This window comes from Giraffa tippelskirchi, chromosome 10 (assembly GCF_054371585.1).
Source record: "Giraffa tippelskirchi isolate mGirTip1 chromosome 10, T2T-mGirTip1v1.2.pri, whole genome shotgun sequence".
Classification (NCBI taxonomy): domain Eukaryota; kingdom Metazoa; phylum Chordata; class Mammalia; order Artiodactyla; family Giraffidae; genus Giraffa; species Giraffa tippelskirchi.
Window position 1 is genome coordinate 111317422 of NC_137284.1, and position 24891 is coordinate 111342312.

At 41.3% G+C, this 24891-nt stretch overlaps 1 protein-coding gene and 1 long non-coding RNA gene across 2 annotated transcripts in view; one reads left to right on the plus strand and one right to left on the minus strand.

The window, feature by feature from the left end:
• ZNRF2 (zinc and ring finger 2) overlaps positions 1-14563 on the minus strand; it is a 90214-nt gene extending 75651 nt beyond the window's left edge. Inside the window, exon 1 of the mRNA XM_081534829.1 lies at positions 13513-14563. Within this exon, the coding sequence (XP_081390955.1) occupies positions 13513-13969 (457 nt within the window). The 5' untranslated portion in view covers positions 13970-14563. The remainder of the gene's footprint in view (positions 1-13512) is intronic.
• LOC145523820 (uncharacterized) lies at positions 14050-24463 on the plus strand. The gene is made up of 2 exons (XR_014066901.1): positions 14050-14216; positions 24272-24463. It is a non-coding gene; the product is annotated as an uncharacterized LOC145523820 (long non-coding RNA).
• The last annotated feature ends 428 nt before the right edge of the window (positions 24464-24891 follow it).

Below are 24891 nucleotides of genomic sequence, written 5' to 3' on the forward strand. Positions count from 1 at the left end.
AGGAGTTAACCAGATTTCTTTATAAAACTTCCTTGGCTGCAGAACTCTCTCTTCTAGGAGAATCTTATGGGATCAGTGTTTTAATATGATTAAACTCTCAAGGATGCTGTCTCAAAGCAGATTTTGCTCCATGGGACCTGAGGGTTAAGGGCACACACTGGAAGTCAGATAAACTTAAGTATGAACCTGAGCTCTGAAAGTATGAGTAACGGTAGTACAGGAGTAGTAACAGTAAGAATAGCAATGATGATGATACTGCTACCAGTTCTTTTCTGTTTATAAAAGGTATACACGTATTACTGTAAGAAAATATATGACAAAACATAAGAAATTCCTACTATCCAGATTTTTAATGTATGGATATTATCTTCTGGTCTTTTTTCCTTATAGGCACATACATACAGAAATTTGGTAACAAAATTACCAAAACAAAACCCGTACCACTTTATACTTAATTTCGCAGTTTCCAAACAGTCTGTCCACTAGACTATTCTTCCTGAGGACAAAAGTGGTTTTCACCTTTGCAGTCCCAGTACCAGAAAGCCTACCTAGCTTACTGCAGCTGGCATTGAATATTTTTTGACTGAGTGAAGAAGAAGAATCAGATACACAGACTGTGCATGATAATAAGAAAAGAGTTTAGGTTTCTTCCATACTCAGTTTTAAAGCCAGCTGAACACAAAGATATCTCTAAGTCCTGTGCATTGGCTTATGAAAGTTCACTGTCACACTTTCATGTGAAAAGTAAGAAATACTTTTTCTAGTGTTTGCCACATTATAAAGCTACTTTCTTTAAAAAGCCTTAAGACATTAAGTATGTGGATACATAGCAAAAGCAAGAATAATGTCAATGGAATGACAGACAATTCGGTCCCCAAAGGACCTCAATTTTCTGTGGCGTAAGCTTGTCAGATTTCTCAAATTCCTCTAGAGCTCCTGACTCTGAAAGAGGAAGACTGCTTTCGGGACACCAAGGAATAATGCTGACAGAGCTAGTTTACCACCCCCCTCTGAAAAAAAGTGAAACCACCTCCTCCGAACAAGTAACGGCATGCGTCTTTCTACAAGTATCATTATGACTCTCCTTAGTGCACAAACCTGCAAGAGGACAGGCCTCTAGGCTGCTGTCCTAATCATTTGTTCTTATACAGCAAATTTAATTACCCTTTTGTAATTTGTAAAAATGGGGATTGTCTGCATTAGTATATTCAAATCCAAGGCACGGACATAGCTGTTTTCTTAAGCTTCATTATTCTTTAGTCTATCCTGGAAACTGAAGCCCAAGAAAATGAAAGATGAAGGTCATAAAACAAGCTTTATTGACCTCAAGGTAGAATTTGTTCTCACCATAACCAATGACCCTTCCAAAAATATCTAATATATCAAAAGTGAATGCAGCTAACCATGTCCCAGATTGCTTTTAGGAATTTTAGTTAGGCCCTTTATACTAGCTTTTTAAGAATACTCTTCTCCACAGATACTAAAGGAATCTCCAGGCTGAGGTTCTGCCTTCCTAGTCTCCTTTCTCAGTCCATGTAGCTTGATACATGCATCATATAAAAAAATGAGTAGATTCTTCTCCTGTTCTCATCCTTGGTGAATACAGAATCCATATTCAAGATTCAGTACAGTCTGTCTCACTATCACAATAGCCTTAAGAACTCCTTTTTCTGGTTCTTCTTGCATAAGACTGGAATTTCTACTAACTAGCTGTTACTTTGGATTACAGTTAAGTTGTACACAAAACAGGATCTTTGACTCATTTACACTTCCTGATTTATATACAAAAACAGAAAACATAATAAAGAAAATTAGATGTCTAGCTACTGTCTACTTAATTTTTAAAAGATTTAGACTAAACCAAAAACATTGGCAATAACCAACTCTTTCATCTTTGTTCAATCACTTCTCTACATTCCTTGGACAAGTTACATTTCTCCCATGTTTAGAAGCACTGATCCTAATAACAAAGCTTCCTGAATGCTGTCCTTTTCCTAAGAATTGACAATTTGAAGAAACAATTAACCACTATATCCCACTTTGATATAGTGAATACCATCTAAAACATTTAGTATCATTCAAAACCTTTTCCAATCAGATAATTTAAGATTAAAGAGTCAATAAAGTTTAAGGATAAATTTAAGCATTAATTTTAAAATTAAATTTCTCCTCTGAGGTATTTACACACTCGAGTATCCTACTATCAATCTATCACTGATTAAACATTGTGAGTATTCTCAGGCTTAGTGTCCACACATTAGAGGACAGTGTTACTGCAGGGAGGGAGTGGCATGAAAGGGACAGAAAAATGGGAGTGGCAAGAAAAAAAATCAACCTTTCCAATGTCTCCTATTTTTAACTTTACAACTACCCAAACCCTCAACGTGAAAAACTACCTGTTATTATGACTCCATTAAGTTCAGGAAGAGACAGAACTAATGTATGATACTGTTGTTGTTCAGCTGTGAAGTCATGTTTGCAATCCCATGAACCGCAGCATGCCAGGCTTCCCTGTCCTTCATTATCTCCTGGAGTTTACTCAAACTCCTGTCCATTGAGTGGTGATACCATCCAACTTTTTAATCTATGATAATAGATGGTATAATAGATGATATGATAATCTATGACAATAGAAATAGGTAATATTAATCATCTCTTAAGAAGTACCGTGGGAATGACTTGGAAGGAACGTAAGAGAACTTTTGGGGACAGAGAGAGTGTTCCCTACTTTTGACAGTGTGTTGGTTACACAGTGAATTGTCAAATCTACTTGTCAAAACTCTTTAAAATGTAAATTAGGATCTGTGCATTGCAACATATGAAATGCATATCCAGTCACTTGTCATGTCTGACTCTTTGAAACCCCATGGACTGTAGCCCACCAGACTTCTCTGTCCAAGAGATTTTTCAAGCATGAATTCTGGAGTGGGTTGCCATTTCCTACTCCAGGGATCTTCCTGACCCAGGAATTGAACCCATGTCTCTTGTGTCTCCTGCACTGGCAGGTGGATTCTTTACCACTGTGCCACCTGGGAATAAGTAAAAATACAACAAATGCAGAATTGGAATTCATCTAACTTCTGATGTTCATCTCCAAATAACCGAAGAAATTACTCTGCATTTATGAAATGCAAATGAGTTAGTGCTGGTGAAGTCACTTTTCTAATCCACAAATTACCACATAAAACAGTATTAGTTCTATATTTAAAGAGACACTAAAAGTGGTCTATAATATTAAGTATTCCTCTAAGTTTTCTCTTAGGAAACTAATGACATTCCTCTGAACAATTCTTTACATGGCAAGATGGTGCAAAGAGTGAAACGTGGGAATTAACTGAGATTTAAAGGTGATCAGATGCACTGCTTTCGAAGATGTACTGCTTCTGAAGATGTGTTATAATAGACAAGAAATCTGAAAAATTCCCAATCAAGACCTTAGAGGTCTCAGACCAGAGCATGCCAAAACACCAGCAAAGCGGCATGTTCCTTTATCAAATGCCATGTCATCCAGGTTGCCTGAGATGCAGTAAATCAAACAGCATAAAAATGCTAAGTTTTTCGGATACTTCCCTGGAGAAGTAGTATATATTTAAAAGAACTGACCTGCTTTAACTTCTCAACAACGGTCTCCCTCAACCATCTCCAACCACCCACAAAATATACTCAAACTGATTAACAATGTTTGCAGCACTTCAAATGCTTATGAAAAAACAACTATTAAGTACAGCATAATTTTATTTGTAAGACAATTTTATGAGAGCCACATTTGTATAGTCCACATTATACCTATTTTCTTTGGCTCAACAATTCAGTTTGCATGTATTTACTTTCAGTTCAGTTCAGTCGCTCAGTCATGTCTGACTCTTTGCGACCCCATGAATCGCAGCACGCCAGGCCTCCCTGTCCATCACCAACTCCCGGAGTCTACACAAACCCATGTCCATCGAGTCAGTGATGCCATCCAACCATCTCATCCTCGGTCGTCCCCTTCTCCTCCTGCCCCCAGTCCTACCCAGCATTAGGGTCTTTTCCAATGAGTCAACTCTTCGCATGAGGTGGCCAAAGTATTGGAGTTTCAGCTTCAACATCAGTCCTTCCAATGAACACCCAGGATTGATCTCTTTTAGGATGGATTGACTGGATCTCCTTGCAGTCCAAGGGACTCTCAAAAGTCTTCTCCAACACCACAGTTCAAAAGCATCAATTCTGCGGCGCTCAGCTTTCTTCACCGTCCAACTCTCACATCCATACATGACCACTGGAAAAACCACAGCCTTGACTAGACGGACTTTTGTTGGCAAAGTAATGTCTCTGCTTTTAAATATGCTATCTAGGTTGGCCATAACCTTCCTTCCAAGGAGTAAGCGTCTTTTAATTTCATGGCTGTGCATTCACACAAGTGAAAATATAACATCTCTCTGGAGCAGTAAGTTTTTATATACGATTTAAATACACAATAATTTTAGTGATCATTAGCTGTGTTCTCAAATACAAAATGTACCTGAAAACACTGAATTTACAAAGTTTTACCTTCTGATTAACACAGTACATGCGCTGTAAAGCTTAATCCAGATATTCAAGGGAGATTCATGGAAACAGAAGACACATATATAAAAGCTAAATATTTGGATTTTTTTGCAAAATCTGAGAAGTTGAGAAAAGTAAAGGACATGGTCTTTCTGAAGAAGGTGAGAATGAGAAGAGGGATACGAGTCTTGAAAGTTTTAATTTTTGATAGCAGTTCAAATGTTAAAAATATAAAGATACACAGATTAAACCTCACAATACCACAAAACAAGATTTATTTTTATCCTGATTTTAGAGGTGAAAAAACTAAGGTATGGAGTGGTTAAATAACTTGCTTAAGGTCACCCAGTGTGGATGGACTCAACCCTGACAGCCTGACTTGACAACCCAAACTCCTCCCCATGATAACAGAATACAGCCATCTCATTCAGAGAGTGCATTCCGTCTCCTTCACTTTGGTGACTGATGTGTAGATAGGCACACAACTTAAATCAGGGTCCCCTTGCTACAGCTGGAGGAACACATTCCCTTCAGGCCACTCAGATGACATGTAGATGGAAGTAACAGTGAGCCAACAGGCCATCACCTTAAATAAGGCCTATACACAATATAAGAGGATAAAACTAGGTAACAAGCAAAATGAAAACCAGGGTGTGGGTGTGCATGCAGAGTACATAATGAGAAAAGCTGGGGTGGATGAAGCACAAGCTAGAATCAAGATTGCCAGGAGAAATACCAATAACTTCAGATATGCAGATGATATTACCCTTATGGCAGAAAGTGAAGAAGAACTAAACAGCCTCTTGATGAAAGTGAAAGAGGAGTGTGAAAAAGTTGGCTTAAAACTCAACATCCAGAAAACTAAATCATGGCATCTGGTCCTATCACTTCATGGTAAATAGATGGGGAAATAATGGAAACAGTGACAGACTTTATTTGGGGGGGCTCCAAAATCACTGCAGATGGTGACTGCAGCCATGAAATTAAAATATGCTTGCTCCTTGGAAGAAAAGTTATGACCAACCTAGACAGCATATTAAAAAGCAGAGACATTACTTTGCCAACAAAGGTCCGTCTAGTCAAAGCTATAGTTTTTCCAGTAGTCATGTATGGATGTGAGATTGGACTAGAAAGAGAGCGGGGCGTTGAAGAACTGATGCTTTTGAACTGTGGTGTTGGAGAAGAAGACTCCTCCAAGGTGTTGGTGGAGGAAGACTGTTGAGAGTAACTTGGACTGCAAGGAGATCCAAACAGTCCATCCTAAAGGAAATCAGTCCTGAATATTCATTGGAAGGACGGATGCTGAAGCTGAAACTCCAATACTGTGGCCACCTGATGTGAAGAACTGACTCATTGGAAAAGACCCTGATGCTGGGAAAGATTGAAGGTGGGAGGAGAAGGGGACGACAGAGGATGAGATGGTTGGATGCCATCACCGACTCAACGGACATAAGTTTGAGTAAACTCCGCAAGTTGGTGATGGACAAGGAGGCCTGGCATGCTGCAGTCCGTGGGGTCACAAGAGTCAGACACAACTGAACTAAACTACGCATGCACATACAGAATTTCTCAATTTCAGCTTCACAGATGCTGGTTCCTGAACCTGGTCCTTTTATTCTGTGAGCTATTGTAGGACTCTTCCTAATAATTTGAAAGAATCAAACTGCAAACAAACTACGGTTGACCCTTGAATACAAATTTGAACCATGGAGGTCAAATACGTGGACTTTTTTCAATAGTATATACTCCGGTACACCATGAATTCTAGCAAACTCCAAGAAGGACAGAGGAACCCAGCATGCTGCAGTCTACTGGGTGAAAAATAGAGTTGGACATGACTTAGCAACTAAACAACAACAACACACCATCTGCAGTTTGGTTGAGTCCTCCATTCCTAACCATAGATACAGAGGAACGGCTATTTCAGAGAAGGGCTACAAATTAAACTGGACTGCCCAGAGCACCTGCACCCCAAACCTCCACGACATTCAAGGGTCAGCTGAATATAAATCCTCTACATCTTATCTAGTTGACTCCACTTTCAAAGAGCTAGATACCCAGAGTCTAGCAACTCTTCACCAACTTCGGTGCCATGACTCTGTCCAAGTCACTTATCTCTTGCCAAGGGTTTTGCGCCTTTGTCTGGCTCTTGCTCTCTAGGGTCTACTCTCACATGGTGCCCAGAGCAATCTTTTAAAAGCCTAAGTCACGATATGTCAATCTCCTCAAAAAAACCTCTGCAATGCCTCCCCATCTCTCTCTAAAACAAAACTCTAAAAACCACATCAATGGTTATAAGGCAGTTCATGCCCCATCCTAGTCCTTATCTACAACCCCTTGCACTCCAGCTACACTGGTGTCATAACTGTTCCCGGAACACACCAGGTACATTCATTACAATCACACCTAAGCACCTTTCTAGTTACTGTTCCTTCTCCCTGCGTTTGCTATTGCCCTAGAGATTCTTCACAACTTGTTTCTTTAGTTTCTGCTTGAATGTCACCTTATCAGAGAAGTTATCCCTAAAACCCTATTTAAAATAGAAACAAGTCTATACCCCACGATCTCTACCTTTCCACTTCCATTTTTCTGCATCACATTCAAAACCCTCTGAAACACTGTATATTGATATTTTACTTGTTTGTTTACTGTCTCCCCCAAGTACAATATAAGGCCTATGACAGTGGGGAAGATTTCTCCACTTCTATATCCTTAGGCCAGTGCAAGGCAAAGTAGGTTTTCATCAAATATTTATTGAATGAGCTCTGGAATACTGGGCAGTCATTAAAAATAATGCTATAAACATTTTTAATATGATAGAAGAAACTGATTAAGCAGAAAGAGCATTTTATCAAAAAATATGTAACCAACGCATGAAAAAAGAAATCACAAGGGAAATTAGATAATATTTTTAACTGAATGTTAACAAAACACTTCAAAATTTGTGGCATTCGGCTAAAGCAATTCTTGGGGAGAAATCTGTAGCCTTAAAATCTTATATTAGAACATCCAAAAGATTTAAAAATCAAAAGAATATACAAGAATGACCTCCAAATTTTCTATCTAAAAACATATATATGAGAAAAATAGACACCAACATTTTATTCTGGTTATTTCCCATGGTGATATTACAAGTGATTTGCAATTTCTTGTATGTGCCTTTCTGTATTTTCCACATTATAGCTTTCTCTAATAAACACATATTATTTTAATAATAAAAACATTTTAAACAACTTCTTTTCCTTGTGCTTTAATTGTAATCACTGGCCTCCTGCTCTGCCCGTCTCTTAAAATTCTTGCTCCCCAGGATTCTGTGCTTGCTCCTCAATTTGTGTCCATCCCTCAGTAATCTTAACCACTGTTCAGCTTCATTTATAATATGCAAATTGACAATTTCTCAATTTTTTTTGTAATGTCCTAAATTGGAGACATATTTACAAATGCTTAAAAGATCTTCTAAATAGAAATCCTCAAAATTTAACAAGCCTAAAAAGACTCATTATAATTTCCTAAAACTTATTCTTTTCTTCTTTATTTTTAATATTGGTTAATGACATCACCGCACACCCCAGTTCCCAACTCTATCAGTTCTATTTTAGAGAACTCAAGTGTATAACCATCTCAAATTCAACTGAGCACTGAGCAAGAACAAGCCTCATGTTTGTACCCCTGACAACTACAATAGCCAGCCCCTAGAAAGGGCTCGATTCACATTTATTAAAGCAATAGTTAGCATCTACACTATTATAACTTCTTCAGAGTAAATAGTAAATTCAAAAATATGGTTGAAACAGTTGCACGTTTAGCTGGTTAACCTAAATCTATAATCAGTGTGGGCACACGTGATTCCTGCCTCCTGATACTTACACCTTTCTGTCATTCCCTCCCCCGAGTATAAGCAGGACCTGTGACTTGTTTATAACCAATGGAACGCAGCAAGGGCCATGGGCTGAGTGTGATTACGTGTACATATTTACATAAGAGTGTAGCACCGGCCCATCTTGCAAGTCTCTCCTTTGCTAGCTTTGAAGATGCAAGCTGCTAACAGCTTAATAACCATGAGGAAATGAATTGTAGTATTTAATAAGCAGCATAGAAAACTACCTACAACTGAATACAATCATTAACCTAAGCTATTTCTGAACTCTGTTCATACAAAGGGTACGTTTGTTCCAATGTCTAAACACTTCAATAAGTGCAGAACAATTCATTAATAACACCAGTCAAGTATATACATATATGTAAAATTAATTAGGAAGTATTTTGCTACATATAGCAATTCCTATACTTCCTTTTTAACCTATTTGCTAATATTCCCAATTGTGCAGATACCCAGAATACATAGTAAGTATAACCTTAACACAATTCTCATAAAAACTGACAACTAATTAGTGGTATTGGTAACCAGAAAATAAATAAGTGGTTACCAGGCAAAGTAATCCAATTGGAGAGGACTGGGGGACTTGCTGGAGACACTGCTGCGGCTGCTAAGTTGCTTTAGTCGTGTCCGACTCTGTGTGACCGCATAGACAGCAGCCCACCAGGCTCCCCCGCCCATGGGATTTTCCAGGCTAGAGTACTGGAGTGGGTTGCCAGTGCCTTCTCCTGCTGGAGACACTACCTGTTAGTAAAACAATGGAGCTTGTACTGGCTTTGCAGTCAGCAAAGCATCAAAAGCACTTAGGTCAGGCAGCTGCTCTCTTATCAGATGGTGCCCACTGCAACATAAACCACTCCTCCCTTCGGCACCCGCTCCACCCTGCAGGCAAGAAAACTCAAAAATATTCCCAAAGCAGAAACTTCCACCACGGAGCCCATACTTTAGCGTAACAAAGTATCTGCGTAACAAAGTATCTAGAGTGTTTAAGGATTATGTGAGATTACAAATGAGAAAAATTAACCACAAGAGTTCTTGATTTTTGGGGGTGGATGGGGGAGGAGATGGGTGACAGGAAGGTGGTTAATTAGTCATTTTTCTGAAGCACACATTTCTCTACCACCCCGTAAGTTTCTAACTGAATAAAAGAACATTCAGGAATAGAAAGCAGATTAATCACAAGATCCCCAATTCAAACATTCCGGAACTAAATACTGGTAAGTAATAGTGACTGAGCATAATTCAATACAGTTAATTAATGCAGATAATCTAACACCTTAACACCCACATCCATCCTGAAGATTGAGAAGTTGGCCTAGAACTACAAACTTTAACATATTCAGTTTTAAGCAATGACAAACTTCTTCAATAAAAGGAAACAATTGTTCCTAAGTAACAAGAGGCACCTGAATTACAATCACACACCCAAACTTAAGCCAATCAATTAAGAAGTGACCAAAAGCAACCCAGTACCATTAATAAACTGTCTAGATTAATTCATCTCTCCATTTCATTTCCAGACTCAGAGATACATGAGGACCCGACATGATTTCTCTAAAAATGATCTCCACTGACTGGCATAATTCTATAGTCCAATTTACCTTCGATATTCTTGCTGGATTATTAAACACTATTTTACCATCCATCAAAATTGATGTTACAAACATTAGCAACTTGATAATGAAAAAAATGTAGACATACACTAAAGCCAAGAAAATACTAAGATACCACCAAGTCTTCAATATTAGACTATTCCCTTAAAGACCTGTTTTAAAGCAAAGGTAATTAAACAAAAAAAGGCTTTCGTTCACTGTAAAACTTGTTAAACTCAGCACTCTGAAAAAAATAAAAGAAGGAACCTACTTGATCTAAAAATTCCTGTATGTTTTATAATCATACTCTGATATACAACTCAGTTCTAAGAAATTCTAGGAAACTTCTGTAAACTGAAATATAAATTAAGAATCTCTCTTCTATTTCTCTAGAGAGAATTAAATAAGAGCGAATATAGCCAAAATACATGTTCCAAAGAGAGCAAAACATAAAACCAACACAGAAAACCTCATTTAATTTGGTAATTCATTATGATGGAACTAGCTAACAATTCACCTTGCCAGACTTCTAAATTTTTTTAAAGTGATATTGTTTAGATTTTCCTTTTCCATAAGGGAAAGATAATTTTGTATCTGATTAGTACCATATTTTCCTATTAGGAAACAGTAACAATACAAACATCAATTAAAGTTTTATAAAATTACAGAAATAACTTTCCAATAATTTAGAAATAATCCTTTTCTCAACTTTCAGATGGGGTTCCTTTTTATTTGCCCAAATATCTGCACAATTTCTAACTGAATAAATTACTAAAAAATTAAGTCAACATGGAGTAATAATGAAGTCCAGTTTGTTTTTTTTTTTTTTTACTGATCAATAATTACTTTTTTTTTTTTATTTTATAAATTTATTTATTTTAGTTGGGGGCTAATTACTTTACAATATTGTAATAGTTTTTGCCATACATTGACATGAATCAGCCACGGGTTTACATGTGTTAAAATAAGATTCAGGGACTTCCCTGGTAGGCCAGAGGTTACGACTTAGCCTTCCAATGTGAAGGGTGCGGGTTCGATTCCTGGTCAGGGAGCTCTAAGATCCCACGTGCCTTAGGGATAAACATTAAAACTGTAAAACAGAAGCATATGTAACAAACTCAATAAAGAGTTTAAACAATTAAAAAACAAAATAAGATTTATCATCTGGTTCCCTAAATCTCAGGATGATGACAAACAGGCTTCTATTAAGTTTCCTTAATGAGCCCAACTACTGAAATACATGTAAACAATCTCATTAAATCAAATGCCGCTAGAAAGATGCTTTTTCACTCTCAAGTGTATTCCATCTTCCAGTCTTAAGTAGGATCTAAGGTACTGGCACTTCGGTCTGTTCCTATCATTTAGAAAGAACAGGTAATTTCTTGGATTCTCTTCCAAGCTTTCTCAACTAGGGTTCCTCATCAGAACAACCAAACACAAAATTATCCCAGTGACTGTTTTCTCAAATTTCCTAAGAATGATACATAACTAAAACATTTCAAATGCACAAGAGAATAGTTAACTAATTGCAGACAGCAGATACTTTTAAGACATTGGGGCTCCATTCTCTACAGAGACTTGGTTAGGAGATGCTGCCACAGTTCTCAGTGTCACTGTGCTTCCACTAGGCCCCAATCATGCTAACCCCTAAAATACTAAAAACGGCTAACGTGTACAAATCTAAGAATTCAGAGAAGAAAAAAGATAAATGCTTTACTTCTCCAACTTTCAGCAACTAGATCTCCTTCACCTGCTATTTCACTAAGAATTAATAGCACAGGTGTCGACTATTTGCCCCCACCCCCAGATGAAACATTTTAAACCCATACAGATAAACTTTGTTAAAAGAAAAAAAACAGTCCTTTAAAAAAAGTTAAGCCATCAGTATACCAAAGAAGTTACTAATCTGATGAGCCTTTTCCTATTCCCGTTCTTTAGCAAGCTGTTAGACGTTAAATACATGCAAATTTTAATCTTAAGATACATGTATTTTTTTAGGACCAGCTTAGCCTTTATTCTTGCCACTAATCTCCCATTCTTAAGAAACTATCTTTTGTTATTCTTCGATGTGGTACTACAGGACCTTCAGCTGTGTTAGTTATGAATCACAAATCACAGTACAATCAGCACTAGTTCTTTTTCTCAAAAAGAAATGTTTTTTTAAGGGCCAATCTTAAGAAAAATCAATATTTTTAGTTACAAAGAAAAACTCAGTTTATAACAAGTAATTAAAGTAAGGGTGATTAAAGAGTTGTTTTATATTTTGAATATGCAACGCAGTATTAAAAAGATGGGGGGAAAACAAAACATGTCGCCCCCATTTTTAATTTGTGCTAATGTGAATACTGATAGTACAGAACATCAGAGCAGATAAATTACATTATTGAACATTTCACTTTACCAACTGCCTGCTCAAATGCCTCACATTTATAAACATAAGTAAAGGAAGCAGAGAAATAGAGAAGACGGTGTTTTCACAATTCACCTGTGCCCAACTGTAATTGTAGGTAATATCATGATGTGTAAAGAAAGCAATAATATGGAAATGTTTATCTTCTATTGTCTGCATCTCTAACCAGATTTAACTTCTACTCTTCATGAACTGGGAAGAGAGTGTCTTAATTCATTTACCATTAACTGTTCTGCAGGAAAGTAGAAACCATGAAACACAACTGAAGATCAGGGGTACCCCTCCCCCGTTTCTATCCATCCTAAAAGACAAACCGTTTTGCTACTAAAATTTCCACTTTTCACAGGGTCTTTCTTGAACCCTAGCGAGCACTGCTTTTCAAAAACACCTGGGCTTTTATTGCATCTTGTAGGCAGAGTTGTAATGATTATTGGTTTCTCTCCTTAAGAAACAGTCGTCAATTTTTTAATGCTCTGTCCAAATTAAGCAGGACTCACATTAATCATTACCTAAAGTAGCAGTTTACTGAGGTTAAAAATATACTTTTCATTAACACATTCACCCAATTAAAGCGTACACAGTAGGTGGGACTACTGACACAAGACATGAGAATTACAGTTCTACAGTAACTTACTCCAAAAGCGATAACTCTCTCCTTTTTCAAACACTCATCTGTTCATTTGAGACTCTGACTTTTGGCCTTTAAAAACTGCTCACCACTGGAGTCACCAGATACAACTACATTTAGCAACGGGTCCTGACTTCCTGCTGCTAAAAACCACAAGCACCAGGGCCACTGCGTTTGTTTTTAAAACAATATTTGCTCCCTTCACCTCCGAGAGCAAACAAGGGCTTTCTGTACTAGAGAGCCACGAAGAGGTGGGGGTGCACGAGGTGTTCAAAAACCAAACATAGGGGTCCCGCGATAGCGGCGCTGCAGGGGTTAAGAGGCGCTCTTTCCCTCTCACCCCCAAGAGGGGTGACCCGCCCCGGCCGCGCGGCGAACCCCCGGCGCTCAGGCTGAAGGAGAAAAGGAGAAGGGTAAAAATAAGCGCTGCCGCGGCCCACGTGCCGCCCGCGGGAGCCAGAGAGGGAAGGGACCGTACCTCCAAACATGTGCGGCGAGAGGTGAGCTGGTAAGGAGCCGATTACCAGGCGCGGCCCTCCGGGACCCCCGCTTGCCGGCCGGTCCCTGCCGCCGCTGCTGCCGCCGTCCTCCGGGCTGCTGTGAACTGAGTCCTGCGAGCCGTACGGGCCGCTGCTGCTGTTGGGGATGCTGAAGGTAGACTGCGCCGCCCGGGCCCCCGACGCCACGGTCCCCACGGCCCCGCCGAGGGAGCGGCTGCGCGGGGCCGCCGAGGCCGCCGCGGCGCCGCCGGAGGCGCTGGGCTGGTGCGCGCTGGGCACCTGAGCCGGAAACCTCCCAGCGGCTGTGGCTCGCGCCCCGCCGCCCGCGGTCCCGTTGGCCCCTCCGCTGCTGCTGCTGCTGGAAGGTAAATCCGAGCCCGAGAACGCGCGGGTGCGGCCGTTAGCAGCGGCCGGGCCGCTCTGCTTGGCGCCCATGTCCGCCCTGCCCCGGGCCGGGCCCGCGCACAGCGCCCGGAGCGCCGGGAGGGCGGGAGCGAGCGCGGGAGCGAGAGGGCAGGGCCGAGGCTCGGAGGCCGGCACAGAAAGAAGCCCGCACGTCCAGGGCCGCCGCCCGGCGCCCCGGGGGGCGGTCGGCGCCCGCCGCGCTCTTCTAGGGGGTGACGAGCGAGGTCGACGGCCTGTCTGGGGACGCGGGAGATGAGGAGAGACGGAGAGGAAGGAGGTACCGGCTCCGGCGGGAGGGGCGGCTCAGGTGGCTGCGCGTCTGCCGCTGCTTTCGGTTCTGGTGCGCCGCGACGGGCCGCTGCCGCTCTCTGCCGCCGCCGCCGCTGCGCTCTGCGCCCAGGCCCTCGGCACCGCCTCCTCCCGGGCGGCCGCCGCTACCGCCGCCATCCTCCTGCTCCCACGGCAGCTCGCGGGTGAGTGGGAGGTGCCCGCCCAGACTCCGCTGGGGCCACCTTCCCTCCTCCCCCAGCCACCCAGCTGTTATTAACTGAGAAGGAGGAAAAACGGGTGGCGCGGGAGGGGAGGACCCAGGAGGAGAGGGAGGGGCAGCGCGCGCTTCCCAGCAACCGTCACCGCGCTCCCCCGGAGAAGGAGGGGCCGGGGGGTAGGGTCTGGACCATGAAGGTAGGGGTGCTCAGCAGGGAAGGAGGTGCTGCGGCCCTCGCACCGGAAGGCGGAGGAGCAGCGCGGCCCCAGGGTGCGCCTGCACCCGTGTGTTTGGGTCGCGCGCGGTGACCCCGCCCCCGCCCCTGGCGCCGCCGGGCGGATTGGCTCCCACCGGCCTGGCCCCGCCTCCCCTCTCGCCGCGGCCTTCCCGCTCCCGCCCCGTCTCGCCTAGGTGCCTTGGTGGGGTAGGTGCTGCCACCCGCGGATTCGGTGATGGACAGATCTCTGGCCCCGCCCTCCCCTGCAGGGCGCGCCCCCTCTCCACCGCGGGGCCTGCGCTGATTGGAGGGACGGAGCTCCTCCGGGCGCCAACCAGAAGGCGGCCCCTCCTCCTGCACGTGGCCCTCGGACGCTGGACCTGACAGTGGGTAGTCTTCACCTTTTTAGAGCTGGGGCTGTGAGTGTCTCGGTCATGTGTCCCGAGCCATTGCGTTTGAGTGGGTGTCGACCTTCCTCCTTGATGTTACTCCGAGTGCGTGTTTTAAATAAAGCAGAAACTCACCAATGCTGATGATAAAAGACTGAAAACAAAAGAAAGAACCTAGGAGGCTGAAGGCAACTTGATCTGAATTAGATCTATCCCATTTAAACACTCTTGACTGTGGAGAAAACAGAGTTGATAGAACTAAAGATAATCCAACATGATCTTAAGCTGTAGAGCAAAAACTGTGGCACAGAGAAAGCTGCAACCGATTCATAAGACCTGGGGTCTAGGTCTGGGACCAAAACTAAGTGTAGTAAGCAAATCATTTTACCTTTGTCGACGTTAGTTTCCTTACCTGGGATGTTTGTATCAAATCTCCACAGCACCTACTGCTTTAAAACCCTGCAATTTCTCTAAAATGCCAATTAATACTAGGTTGGTGCAAATGTAATTGTGGTTTTTGCATTGTTTAAATTTTCCATTTGATATTGAAATACATTCTGAAATAAATTTGGTTGTGCTGTACATCATTTTAATGCACATTTCTTGCTTTATGTTTTTGGTTGACTTATTACTTGTTTATATTTATTTCAACTATGGAAATGATGTTAGAGGAAACGCAAATTCCAGCAATTTTCCTATTAGAGTTCACAGAGACAACTCACAACACCACCTTTGGCCCAGGAACTGCTTACAAATGTACAGTGCAGTGGTGGTTCAAGAAGTTTTGCAAAGTAGATAAAAGCCTGAAGATGAACATAGTGGCTGCCCATGGGAAGTTGACAATAACCAATTGAGAAGCTTACAAACTATGTGAGAAGTTGCCCAAGAACTGAACATCAACCATTCTATAGTTGCTCAGCATTTGAAGCAAATTTGAAAAGTGGAACGCTTGAGAAGTGGGTGCATCATGAGTTGACTGAAAATGAAAAAAATCATCGTTTTGAAGGGTCGTCTTCTCTTTTTCTATGTTAGGTTCTTCTCTTATTCTCCATCGGTTTGTGATATGAGAACCAGCGATGACCAGTTCAGTGGTTGGACCGAGAAGAAGCTTCAAAGCACTTCCCAAAGCCAAACTTGCACCCAAAAAAGGTTATGGTCACTGATTGGTCATCTGTTGCCGATCTGATCCACTACAGCTTTGTGAATCCCAGCAAAACCATCACATCTGAGAAGTATGCTCCTCAAATCAATGAGATGCACCAAAAGCTGCAACACCTGCAGCTGGCATTGGTCAACAGAAAGGGCCCAGTTCTCCTCCATGACAACACCTGACTGCACGTCACACAACCAGTGCCTCAAAAGCTGAATGAATGAGCTATGAAGTTTTGCATCATCCACCATATTCACCTGCTGCTGCTGCATCACTTCAATCATGTCCGACTCTGTGCGACCCCATAGACAGCAGCCCACCAGGCTCCCCCGTCCCTGGGATTCTCCAGGCAAGAACACTGGAGTGGGTTGCCATTTCCTTCTTCAATTCTCCATTTCCTTCTCCATTTCCTTCCTTCTGCATGAAAGTGAAAAGTGAAAGTGAAGTCGCTCAGTCGTGTCTTACTCTTAGCGACCCCATGGACTGCAGCCTACCAGGCTCCGCCATCCATGGGATTTTCCAGACAAGAGTACTGGAGTGGGGTGCCGTTGCCGTCTCCACATATTCACCTGACCTCTCATCAACTGACTACCACTTCTTCAAGCATCTCAACAAATTTTTGCAGGGAAAATGCTTCCAGAGCCAGCAGGAGGCAGGAAATGCTTTCTAAGAGTTCATCAAATCCCTAAGTATGGATTTTGATACTACAGGGATAAACAAACTTATTTCTTGTTGGCAAAAATGTGTTGATTATAATGGTTCCTATTTTAATTAATAAAGATGGGCTTGAGCCCAGTTATGATTTAAAATTACATTTGCATCAACCTAATAAAATTCTTCTCACGCCATTCCAAACTGTAATGTGGTATTTGGTGGCAAAGCATGCTCTAGATACCCAGTGGACACCCTGGGTTCAATTTTTAAAATGCCTAAAAGTTTTCTCTATGTGAAAATAATAGCAACTGGTATTTTTTCGTACAAATTGCAGAAATACTTTTTTTTCTCATACTTGTAATAAGTAATGAGTGATTTATGTAATGATTATCATTTTGAAGTATGAGAATTAAGTTTTTAAACAGAACTGAAGAATATATGTATAGATATTGATGTACTGTGTGTGTGTATATACATATATGTGTGTGTATATATATATATACACACACACACATATATATATAACTACTCAATTCAAATCTTGAGCTACTCAAAATTCTTTCATCTTGGGTATGAGCTTACTGAAACCAACGTTTACTTCAGTTCAGTCACTTAGTTCTGTCTGACTCTGCAACCCCATGGACTGCCACACGTCAGGCTTCCCTATCTGTCACCAGCTCCTGGAGCTTGCTCAAACCCATGTCCATCGAGTTGTTGATGCCATCCAACCATCTCATCCTCTGTCGTCCCCTTCTCCTCCTGCCTTCAATCCTTCTCAGCATCAGAGTCTTCCAATGAGTCAGTTCTTTGCATCAGGTGGCCAAAGGATTGGAGTTTCAGCTTCAGCCTCAGTCCTTCCAATGAAAAGTCAGGACTGATTTCCTTTAGGATTGACTGGTTTGATCTCCAAGGGACTCTCAAGAGTCTTCTCCAACACCACATTTCAAAAGCATCAATTCTTCAGCGCTAAGCTTTCTTTATGGTCCAACTCTCACATCCATACACGACTACTGGAAAAACCATAGCTTTGACTAGAGGGACCTTTGTCAGCAAAGTAGTGACTCTGCTCTCTAGACTGGTCATACCTTTTCTTCCAAGGAGCAAGCATCTTTTAATTTCATGGCAGCAGTCACCATCTGCAGTGATTTTGGACCCCAAGAAAATAAATTCTGTCACTGTTTCAGTTGTTTCCCCATCTATTTGCCATGAAGTGATGGGACTGGATGCCATGATCTTCGTTTTTTGAATGTTGAGTTTTAAGCCAACTTTTTCACTCTCCTCTTGCGCTTTCATCAGGAGGCTCTTCAATTCCTCTTCACTTTCTGCCATAAAAGTGGTATCATCTGCATATCTGAGGTTATTGATATTTCTCCAGGCAATCTTCATTCCAGCTTGTGCTTCATCCAGCCTGGGATTTAGCATGATGTACTCTGCATATAGGTTAAATAAGCAGGGTGAAAATATACAGCCTTAACATACTCCTTTCCCAATTTGGAACCAGTCTGTTGTTTCATGTCTGGTTCTGTTGCTTCTTGACCTGCATATGGATTTCTCAAGAGGCGGGTAAGTTGGTCTGGTATTCCCATCTCTTTAAGAATTTAACATTTACTTGGTAAGCAAAAATAAAGTTTGAAAGGCCAAAGTCGTTGCCAGAATGATGAGCTCTAATTTAAGCAGACAATCTAGTGATTCAATCCGATTTAATTTTTATTGAATGAGGCCTTTGATGGGAAACTCTGGTTCAACAGGAATTTATACCAATATGGCAAGAACTTATTGTTACTAGAGAAAAGTAGCAAATTATGATTTTCAAAAGGAGTAAAAGACTTTTACAGGTCTCTGAGGAGCTAACAACTGATAGAGTTTCACACTCATCATTATACATTTTATCATATATAAAATTTTATGGGTCATTATACATTATGCATTTTAAAAGTTTAGATAGCTATAATATGGAGCAAACCCCATTCATTAGTTAAAACTGTTAAATGAAAAGATTTAACCCTATGATTCTTGCTCATATCCAAATTTACATATATTTTGCTTCAACACATCCAAACCTATACTTTTAAATCATTTTTACACAGATGTTAATTACGTCTAAAAAGTACTCAATATTTATTCATTTATTCCTACCTAAGAAAAACATCTCCTTATAGTGCCAGGTTTCCAGTGTTCACACCACTCACAACACCTGAAATTTTACATTTGTTTGATTGTTTATATCCATTCCTCACAAGATTGTAAATTCCGTGAGGGCATGGAAAGCATCATTTTCTGGCTCACCATTGCAATGCTTGGCATACAATAACCTTTAGGTAGGTATTTGTTGAATAAATGAATAGTGAGAAGGCCATTTACAAACTGAATATAGACGGTAAAAATTAGAGTTGTAGTGATTATTCATTCTGCTTCATAAACGTGTGTTTTGTGTTACTTAGTGCCAGGAACAGCATCTTAATCAGGGCAGGCTAAGCCACAAAATGGAAAACAAGCCCCTTGACCTCAGGTTCATAATGCAATGAAAGCACATTACAGGTTCACTCGGTAAACCCTCTCAGCTCCCTCCAAAGATTTTCCCACTTTAGTGGCAATCCTAAGTGTCTCTTCTCCAAGTGGTAACTCGGGGACCCAGGTTCTTATCTTGTGGCTAAGCAGACCCCTGGTCCCCTCACTAGATCCTGTGCCACCCAAAGAAAAAGGACAGATATAGGAAGAAGTTTTGGCCAAGACTAGAGGGTTTTGCATCCCTCTTCCCACTCTCCATGTTGGCAGAAATCAGTCACATGGTCTAACCTACCTGCAAAGGGGTCAGAAAATGTGGATTTGTGTGTGTGCCCAGGAAGGGAAGGAAGTAATTTGGCAGGCACATAGCAAACATATCTTTGCCATACAGGAACAACTGTCTGGCCATCAAACATCTAAGCTAAGTATGAAATCTTAGTGAAACTTTAATTTTTACAATAAAAATTAAGTTACATGAAAAATTTCAAGTGGCAGCTATTGTTTTTAAGCCATCAAAATGTAAAGAAAAAAATTTTGTGTCTGTATGGGTCAGCTAAATTCCTTCTGCTTTACATTGTGTGTCTAGAAACACCATCCAGCACAACTGTTCATTTAGTCATTTGGGTCTGCTGCTGCTGCTGCGAAGTCGCTTCAGTCGTGTCCGACTCTGTGCGACCCCATAGATGGCAGCCCACCAGGCTCCGCCGTCCCTGGGATTCTCCAGGCAAGAACACTGGAGTGGGTTGCCATTTCCTTCTCCAATGCAGGAAAGTGAAAAGTGAAAGTGAAGTCACTTAGTCATGTCCGACTCTTCGCAACCCCATGGACTGCAGCCCACCAGGCTCCCCCGTCCATGGGATTTTCCAGGCAAGAGTACTGGAGTGGGTTGCCATTGCCTTCTCCAGTCATTTGGGTCAGTGATCCTCAAAGTATTGTGCCCAGATCAGTAGTATCTTCATCATCTGGAAGTTTGTCAGAAGGGCAATTTTCAGACCCCACCCGCCCACCCCAGAACTACTAAATCAAAAGTGTTTGAACAAGCCATTGTAGGGGTTCTGAGGCATGCTAATATTTAAGAACCACTTATCTCAATAACCATTAATTAACTTCAAAATAGACTATCATGTTGAAATGTGGTCATCATTTTGATTAAACGCCCTCTCCATATGGATGTCTCTTGTCACTCCACTCTTAACCCCATCATCACAGGCTAACTTGAGTATTCTTACTCAACATATGTTAATACTCCCTTCACATCACAGATGTTGCTATTGTTATTATTCATCTTCTTGTTGTCATTGAACAATACTGTCCAGCATCTAACACAGTGCCTGGGACCTGTGATGGTACAATAAGTGATCTATGAATGAATGAAGGAGTGAGTGAGTATTTAGCTTAAATGATGGTTTCTTAAAGGTCACACATGACCTTATTTCATACTTATCCTCCTTGATGGGCTTCCCACATGGTGCTAGTGGTAAAGAACCTGCCTGCCAATGCAAGAGACAAAAGAGCCTTGCGTTCGATCCCTGAGTCAGGAAGATCCCCTGGAGCAGGGCATGGCAACCCAATCCAGTATTCTTGCCTGGAGAATCCCATGGACAGAGGAACCTGGAGGGCTGCAGTTCATATGGTCACAAAGAGTCGGACATGACTGAAGCACGCATGCATGAATCCCCCTTGATATCTCCCTTGTGGTCGATGCCCCTTCTATTTTCTCTCTGGGTGGGACTTATTTCTGTCCCCTCAAGGATCCTGGAGTTATGAAACTTTGGCCTGCTCTGTTGTTTTTTTTTTTTCCCTTGGCCCTCTTCCCTGTCTCCTCTGTCTCTCTCCAAACAGGGATCCACATTAATCTGTCAGTGTGTTTTATTGTCAACCAAACAGTTCTGACTTCATTTAAAATTTGTAGCTGCTTTATTCTACCCTACCCTTTCTTCAACATTTAAAAGTGCTGCTTCATCCAAATCAGTACACTTGTACAGAACTGAACAAAGCCTTATGTGATCATACCCATGCTACATGGGATACGCTCCAGTTTCTGGTCTGTTCCATTTCACTTTTGTAAAATGCTGGTTACTGCCTGATGCATTGATTTTATATCCCACTCATGGGTTGTAATCTGTGGTTTGACAAATGATGATCTAAATCAGTGCTTTACAAACTTCAGTGCATGAAAGAATCAACTGGAGATCTCGCTGAAACAGACTGCTGGGCCCCACCCTCAATGATTCTCCTTCCTTAGATCAGGATCGGACCTTGAGTATGTGCTTTCTAACAAGCAGCCCAGTGACGCTGATGCCACGGGACCTCAGGACATCCTTGGAGAAGCACTCGTCTCAAGGACACTCTCCTGTACCTAATCAGAGCTGTTTTAATGTCTCAGTGACTATTCAAGAGACCGAAGCCCCAGCTCTTTAAAATTGTTTGAAGCTTTCTCATGCTCTGTTTTTCTTTCTCCTAACAGGTTTAAATGATGATATTTGATCAAAGACTTTTGGGGTTCACAATTAGCTTGTATTGTTAAAGTACTTCCTGTTGACAAAACTGGTGACCAGAAACCCACACTGGAACAAATAAGCTAGTTGTGAGCTTAGTAAAAATACCTGACCGAGCAGTTTGCTGTTATCTAGTTTGAATTCCAGTCAGAGCACGTCTCTTTCCTTTTGCACTTACTCTGTTTTTGTGCTTCTCTTTCCTCTCTTGCCCACTCTTTTAAAGCTAGGACGGGTCAGACCTTTGACATACAGGACAGCAGATCTGCACCAGGCAAAAGACCTGTCACACCCATTAATCTGCTCAGTCAGGCCCACAGCCTCCCAACCAGGCTCTCCTACAGCAAGCACCAGCCCTACATTGTTTGCTAAAGTCTCCGCCATCCCACTTTCCTCTTACTATAGTATTTAAAAGATGGCCATGATTTTGGTATTATATACTATCTGGTCTCCTTACCAAACTATAGGACTATAGGTATAATTGTGTGTGTGCACTCAGTTGTGTCTGACTCTTTGCAACCCTGTAGACTATAGCCCACCAGTCTCCTCTGTCCATGGGATTCTCCAGGCAAGAATACTTGAGTGGGTTGCCACTTCCTTCTCCAGGGGATCTTTCCAACCCAGGGATCGGACCCGCATCTCTTGCATCTCCTTCATTGCAGGCGGATTCTTTACTGCTGAGCCACCAGGGAAGCCATAGGTATAATTACCTATCTTTAAATAGGCCTTTCTCCTATTCTTATGTTTCATTTTTTACATAAATAAATGAGACATCTAAACACTAAAATTTATCCTAATCCACCCTACAAAAGAGTGGTAATTAGAAACTTATATCTTAATAAAACTGAAGTCATTTGAGAGGAATATTTAGGACTCGTGTTGTTCGGTAATGTTTCATAGGACATCAATAATTTAGATAATGTCTTTAACACACTTTTTTTGGAATCACGAGTAAGCCAAATTCTTCCATCCCTTTACTTTCATTGATTCTTTAATCAGTCATGCCTGTCTTCCAAAAGATGGAGCCATCATGATAGGATTCTAAGCACACACCATGAAGTGGGTAAGCTCAGGCCAGCATTAGGCCCTGGCTTTGCCTAGCTCTGGCTGTGGGATTTAGGACAAGCCACTTCACCTGGCTAAACCTGTTTCCTCTGTAAAATGCAGATAATCATAATACCCATCTCACAGAGCAGTTGTGAGTCTCAAAAGAGTCAGTCTCTGTTGGAAAATACTTTGAAATTTGTTAATAGATGCACACATTTTAATCTCAATGTGATTGTCCCTAGCAGGTTGTAATAATTTGCATATTACTTCTAGCAGGTTATGATATTATTCAGTTTAATATATACTAGTACTGACTGGGATTGATTTTACCACTTTGTATAATTTGAATACATTGTTGACACAATTTATTGGTAATAATTGTTTAGTAGTAATTTACTAATAAGTGTGTCTATCACTACTCTAATTTTGATGACAGACATATAATGGCACATCTAATTGTCATAGGATGGATGAATACGTATGCATGTATATATATTAAATTTGTAAGGAAATTGTCATTAAGAGGCCAGGGACTAGCTATTTGAAATATATCTAAAGCTTTAAAAAGAAAAAAATCTCTAGAGTCTACAAGATAATTAAATTACACTTTCACTAAGGAGACTTCAGCATCCTAAACAGGACTAAACATGTTGTGACAGCATTTCATGTTAATCAGTGGCCAGATCCCTAAGCTATGTCAAACGCAGATTCTGAAATCATTTTCCTTCCCAGAACAGCTTGAAATACAATGTCAGCAACTACTAATAAAAATAACTTAATTCTTGCTTATCAAAATGATATGGAGTATCAATAAGAGCGTAAATGTTTATATTATGCTGTCTTCTCAATCCACCTTGGATTGCAAATAATATATTTTTTTCAATGTTTAAAAGCCGTATTTTAAAACCCATCATACAAAACAACCGTAACACATGATGATTTTTCTCCCTTATGAAGAAATCCTCAACTTCCCCACACTGTTTTAAATTTAAAAGGAATCCCTGCTCTGAGAAGCATACTGTCAAAAAAAACTTAAGATTTAGTGGAAAGGTGTGTCATGAGGTCAGTACCAAGGGGCGTTTTCCTGCCTCCAGAAGTGAAGAATAGCTTGACTTGGAGAAAAAAATAGCTCTCTGCTACATAATGCATGTGGGCTCTTATCCAGTGCATATACACTTGCCCCCCTGCTTCCTGTCACTTGCTGAAATCACTATGGTATACATCAATGATTAAATAGTATTAAAAGACATTTTCCCTAACCACCTCCTCCCCTAGCCCGAAAAGTAGCCAAAAGCCCCAATGAAAGCAAGCCCCTTATTTTAAGCCTAGATTGCATAAGCCTCCCAAATACAGAACTCTATTTCTGTTTTATTTTTAACTCCCTACAGTGCCTGCTTCTGAGACACTCTGCACACAAGAGACGTTAGTATCCGCTGTGGATCACGACGGGCAGCCGTGACAGTACCTGTCCTGAACCTCTCCTGATTTACCAGGCTGTCATCACCGCATTAAGTTTGCCTGTGTCCCATTTGCCATCTTCTGTGCTTTTCAGCGAGTGAAGTCCATATCTCACATGGCCAGTTTCATTTGGGTCGCTGTTGATTGACGTATGCCACCAGGTTAGGGCAGGTTGGAAGTGGTAAACTCATAACTGCTGGATGATCTATCCTTGGCAACCAGAGAGAAAACAGAGCAATAAGAGCTACTGTTCAACTTGCCCCACCCTCTGTTTCCCAGAAACTAGCTGGGCTCTGGCTGCACTCTCAGGATACAGGTCTAAACCAGGTAGGTTTTGGAACATAGCCCTGAACTAGGTTGTCCTTGATGCATGGAAACTGCAGAATACCTTGGGACCTGAGCTGGAGATGTCTTCATTCCTTAAGCAAAAGGTGACTGAGCATTTGTAATTGCCAGGCCCTGTGTTTACCAGTGGGGATGCAAAGTTAAACAGGGTCCCTGCCTTCAAAAAACTTATAGCCTAGAGTCAGGGGACATAGATATAAATCAT